Genomic DNA, 6,000 nt, shown 5'->3' with positions numbered 1-6,000 from the left:
TTGTATTCATATTACTATTATATTAATTATAAGTGCATAACATTTAAGAACGTTCTACATCTTCATAACTTTTAATAGAAGGTTAATAGTTTGACATGATTTAACATGAACTTAATCACAATGAATGGCGTTGAAAACTCTAATCAAAATCACATAAACTTAGAATAACAGAAAACACCGTACTATCCGTAAGTAGGATATATATCTAATCTAAGCATACGTTTTCTTAATAAAGTAAACATAATAAGGCCGAAACATACAAGTGCAAATCCCATGCTAGTCAATGCCACTAACAAGGCATAGTAACATTGCAATGAAGCAAATTTCCTATTATGAGTAATCTTAAATAATATTAGAAATCTAATCTGATCACTCAAAGAATGTGCGGTATTGATCTAATCTACTCACTCAAAGATCGATACTGGGTTATCTTTCCTACTAACATCCTTAAAGTCTCATTTACGGATGGATAAAAAGATACAGACTAATAATGCACAAGATGTCCAGTGCTGAACAAGGTATCCCTAGGAGTTGTCCATACAGTAATGACAACAAAACCAGACAGGAGTCAAGACTACTGTCTTCCTACTGATATCTTGCTCAAGCCTACAACAGAATAGAGCATCAAATGATATAAATCGTTCAGCAATAAGAGGCATCTTCCCACAAATGCGTAGGAATTCTGCAGCAATCCCTAGTACATGAACAAAAAGGTATTGACAGTAGATTTTTATGTGTCATAACTTCTCTGTAGTAACTCCAACCGCAACATTACTCACCTGCACAAAACAAAAATCATAAAGATAGCAGTAGACTAGCAACAACTTCAAACTTGCATCCAATTTAAATTCCAAAGCAGTGAAAACACGGACAAAAAACTATACCATTTTCCCCCTTTCATCCACTGTCATCGGATTCTCAACAACCACAGTTTGAGTTTGTGATCGTGTTGGAAGCTGCAAGCATGCATCAAAGAAAAGTCAGGAAAAGAACTACACCGGGATCAAATTTTCTTCGTCTCAAGTATATTGCTAAAATCATGTTTTCATTGAATGCAAATTCCATTGCACTCTAGCTTTATTTCATCTCCCCCAAAGATAAAATATGATATAATCCCAATGAATCAAGTTAGCTGCCTTAGTTAATACATTCTATGAAGATTGTTTTTTTAGTAACCATGGAAATATAAGTTATAAACAACGCAGAGCATCCATCTCAGCAAGCTTTTCCTTCATCAAGGCTCAAAACACAGTTAGCAAATGGGTTTCTGAGTGGAATGACAATGCAGTATTTTTTCCAACTGTTGCAGCTTCAAACTACAGAGAAATGTTCAAGAAAGTCCAGAAAAAAAATTCAGTAAAAAAGCAAAAGAAAGAAAGAAAAAAACTCTTAATTGTGCAATTAGAAGAGAAATCATATGATACAGAGGCACATTTATCGTGTGAGACGCCTCCTGCAGCATAACCCCCAACACCCAACCCAAACTTCAAACTGCAAGTTGCGGAAGTGACAGACACTCTCGGGACAGGACAAAGACCCTTTCTTAAAGCTTTCCTCTGAGAGGCTAGCACCCTAGGACTGGTAGAGTAGATGACCATGTTGGTTCGCAGAAGGCCTACTCTCTTCTAAAGACAGTTGACATTTCTATTGATTGCATGTACCCATATTGGGTCTCTCCTGTATCCTTTGTACAGTATATTATTCTGGAGGGGGTTTGGATGCTCAGAGGTTTTTGCACAACTATATTTGTACTCAGAAAATATTCTTCTTGTACATCTTCCCTTCCAGTTTTTTTGTTATCCTTGGATCTTTGGATCATAGAGAGAATCTGTTTTTCTCCTCTTTTTCTTTATATAGGAGTGGCTAATGTACTCCCACATTTTCTTGACACTCTTATATTTAGCAGTCATATTAAACTACTTTCAGGGTCATTTGTAGGACAGTAATGAAATTATCTTATCATATCTTGATTCCCCTCCTTCTCCCACAGCCCCCTCCCCAACAATCTTCTACCGCTAAGAGAGCAGATTAATGCAGCTATCAGTAGTGACATTGACAGGAGGTACATCTGGACGTTTTGGATTGCACCATGTATGTCATGGACCCCTTAATCCCAAATTGGTTTTTCCAATTTTAAGCACTTACAGTGTTCCATGGGGACACGTCCCCTAAGGTGGGGAGTGTACCCCCCATGTTTCCCACACTCCAAGGATGGGAGAGTGCCTGGGTAAATGATTCCCCACATCCCCTTTTGGAGGAAACTCTTGGAGAAACATTTCCCTGTAGGGGATACATTTCCCCAAAAAGGGGATGTTTAAACTTTCAGCAACCCGCACCCCTGAAGGGGACACCTCTAAACGATGAGATTAATGCAGCTACAGGTGTGACATTAATAGGAGGTACACCTGGATATTTTGGATTGCACATCTCATGGACCCCTTAATCCCAAATTGGTTTTTCCATTTTGAGCACTTCCACTGTTCCACAGGGCCACGTCCACTAGGGTGGGGAGTGTGGCCATGGGGGAATGCTTGGAGAAAAAATTCCCCACATCTCCCTTTTGAAGAAACTCGAGGGAAAAAAAGGTAGGGGATAGAGATTCCAGCATGTCACTTTTACTTAAGTTCTTAACATTACAATTAATGTTTTAGGATGTTTGAGAGTGGTTCAAACCTCATTGGACTTCATGTGGAGAATGTTAGGGTCCAACCCTAACCCCCCTAGTTACATTATTAATGTATGTAGGCCATTAAATTGTTAGTTAATGTCATTCATGGTAAAAAATGGTCCTCTTTGTTAATAAAACCCAAACTAGTTTGTAGGCTCTCATTATAAATGGACCCATAGGTAATTAATATTCTCTATGAATAGATATTTATTGAGTGGAAGGTTATGCAATGGTTTGTAAAGAATTTGTTGATCAAGAAAGAGGGTTTTATGCTTCTATGACCAATTCCCTTGAATCTTACCAGGCACGTGAGATAATGGGACTGAAGCCCGTTTGGTTTATGCCTGAAAAATCAGCGAGTGTTTTAGAGAGAATTTACAATGGTTTTGCAGTATAAACAGTATGATTTATAACCATGTACAATACTATAAAAAACCAAAAATAAAATATTAACAGTTCAATCATAAAAAACTGAAAATGCTATACAAAACACACTGTATAAGTGATATCAGCAATCTGTAATACTAATAACAATAAAATTTAATTAATAGTGTACTAATCAGCGTTCTAGGAATATGAGGATTCTAAAACATTGTAGAGCATATGTTGTGTATTAACAAAAATTTATAGAAAAGATCAGAAACAAATTACTGAAGTAAATAATTAAAATACAAAGAGATATGCACAAAAATTTGAGGCAGAAATGACTTATATTTTATTAAAATAATGAGTACAGCAATCTATATGGGGTGGGTCCCTGCGAAAACCTATAACTGTTGATTTGGCGTAGCATCGGATGTGCTCTAGCCATGAAAATTGGTGGAGAGGCTAAAGCATATGAGATATCCAAGACCCAGAAATGGTTTGGACAGATTCTACCCGGTTTGGGAGATATTAAAATAATTAATATTTTTAATGGAGTTCCTAAGTCTAAACTTGGGAAAAATAAAATATTAATGAGTATTAATATAAAACTGGGTTATAAAGTTCCAAAAGTCATGGATCAAGCCAAATCTAATCTTAGTCGTTGATTAGAGATTTAATCTCGGCCGTTGAAAGACCAACAAGAAAAGTATAAGAAGAGGCTTGAAGGTCAATTGGATAACGCACCAGAGTGATCAGTCATTCATTTTGCCAGACTGGGGTTGCTAAGCAAAGTTGAATCAGTGATCAGCAGCAAGGGGCAGTGAGTACGAGGCAGAGAGACAGAGACAGTACTGGGAGACCAGTGGAGAAGCAGAGAGAGCAAGAGCAGCAGCCAACCCAGGGTACACAGAGCCCATCAGAGACAGCGTAGAGGCCAGAGGGACTGTGTTATCCACGCAGAGGCTACTGGACTAACACAGAGGGTCCAAAAGACTATGCAGTGCCTCAAAGGGCTGACACAGAGGGTCAGAGGGCTGACACAGGTCAGCAGGAGGCTGAGACAGAGGCCAAAAGGGCCAGCGTTAAGCTTCAATTGTGTCGGAGAGGGTTTTGTGGAATAGGTTTTCTGAATACCTGTTTCTGAATATCGAGGTATTGTTGCCGTGTATTTTTCTCGTTCGGGTGATCCGGTTAGGCACCTATTGTACTCAAAAAGAATGCATAATAATATAACCCTCTAAATAGCTGCACTGGTTTTCCCACATTGGGTTTTTCCGGGGACATCTGTCCAAAAATAATAGTGTCACTTGTGTGCTTGATTTCTTTCAGTTGATGATCTATAGATGTTATGATTGTATTGTGTTTATTTCAGAATTTAAATGTTTTAAATAACTTGTTCATAATTTACAAGTAGAAGAAATAAACCAACAGAATACAAATTAATTTTCTAACAGATAGACTTTGAAAATTCATCAATAACCAAACTTAAATCAAAATGCCTGCAATCTTTCGAAACCATATAAAAGCATTCAGGACAGCATTAGGATCTGAAACAACTTTTGAAAACTCTTCAGGGATTTTGATATAACTCAAATCATCTTAATTTTGCAAAATTAAACAGTTATTAGCACTGGTTATTGAAAAACCAGACCTTCTAACCAGCAAATTAAGTTGCAGAAAATTCAAGTATACCTATAAAATGATGCAAAAGAATTAAAGATTTTATCTCCAATCTTGTCTCTCCTTTCGTGGAAGTCTATTGTCACCAATAGATCAACCCTTGTAACTCAAAGAATCGAAATCAACAGAAAATGACAACTCAGTAATGTTATTGCATACCTCTCCTCACAGTGTTCTTTGTATTCCCTTCGTGGGTTCCGTTACCGCTCAATCTAGCAGGGGTCCTAGGAGGGGTTCCAAAGGGACTACAACTAGACCAAGTAACAACAATGGGACAAGGAACCAATGTCATCTCAGTCGATGTCCCCTACCCTTTACAGACTTTCACCAATGGGAGGAGTCCTGATATGGAATAAATCACTTGAATAATAGGATCAATGGCAAGGCATAATGTGATTTCCTAGGCCCATTCAAAGGAAAGGCTCAATTATAGGTTCAAATACTTAAAGAAAAGTTGAACGGCTCCCCAAGAAAGCACTGTGAAGGGTGACCTCGAACTCAGGAATATTCAAAAATGATGAATGCCTAAGATCAAAACTTCCAAAATCCCTCACTTGTGATTGATGTCTTTATACTAGGGTTCCAAGTGAGGCAAGAATGGTCATTCAATGGAAAGATTCAATTCAAGTTTGAGCTTTGGGAGAAGCTAAGGTGACTTTCCATGAAAAGCCCCTTGAGAGAAATACTATAAGAGACCAAGGGTTGAGAGATATATCGTGGTAAAGGCTCATCCAATGATCGAATATAGTGAAGAGAAAAGGTTTTGAATGATGAACTACAAAGTGAAAACCTTCAAGAAATCCCCAAGTCAAAGAAGCTTCAAGGGTTCCCTCTTGGTGTGATAGCTAGGCCATCAATTTATTTGAAATTTCACCATCGGAATTCATGCAAAACTGGAGGATGCTTAGAGGAGACATAAATGAAGAAACTTGTCCAAACAAAATCCTAAAATTTCTCCTCCCTAAAATTTCGCACCAATCCCTAGAAAATATCCTTATCCTTAGAGGACGAAGAAAAGAATGAATGATATTTCGTTAAGTTAATGTGATCACCAAGAATCTAGGACTAGTGTTTGGCTAGTGGAAAGGTTGGAGTCAAAATGATCAAGATTTAGGAACTTCGCCCTTCAAGGAGGCCTAAAGAAACAGCTACTCTCTCTGTGGATGAAGCTTCACAGCATGTTAGGTCCCTATACTACTAGTGTAACCCCTTATTGTTATTAGTGCAACCCCCTTATTGTATTATTATGCCCATATAGTCCCCATGTTGTTATTATTGTGCCCCAA

At 37.9% G+C, this 6,000-nt stretch overlaps 1 protein-coding gene across 2 annotated transcripts in view; it reads right to left on the bottom strand.

Moving 5' to 3' along the window:
* Positions 1–200: 200 nt before the first annotated feature.
* LOC149209030 (protein LOL3-like) overlaps positions 201–6,000 on the bottom strand; it is a 157,409-nt gene continuing 151,609 nt past the window's right edge. For both annotated transcript variants that reach the window (XM_089396267.1, XM_089396266.1), the window contains 2 exons: positions 885–956; positions 201–779 (listed from right to left, as the gene is read on the bottom strand). In XM_089396267.1, the coding sequence (XP_089252393.1) occupies positions 738–779; positions 885–956 (114 nt within the window). In that variant the 3' untranslated portion in view covers positions 201–737. The remainder of the gene's footprint in view (positions 780–884; positions 957–6,000) is intronic.

This window comes from Pinus tabuliformis, chromosome 1_2 (assembly GCF_031772625.1).
Source record: "Pinus tabuliformis cultivar Carrire ecotype Pingquan chromosome 1_2, CPIR1, whole genome shotgun sequence".
Classification (NCBI taxonomy): domain Eukaryota; kingdom Viridiplantae; phylum Streptophyta; class Pinopsida; order Pinales; family Pinaceae; genus Pinus; species Pinus tabuliformis.
Note: the sequence above shows the minus strand (reverse complement) of the source record. Positions and strands in the feature narration are given on the sequence as shown.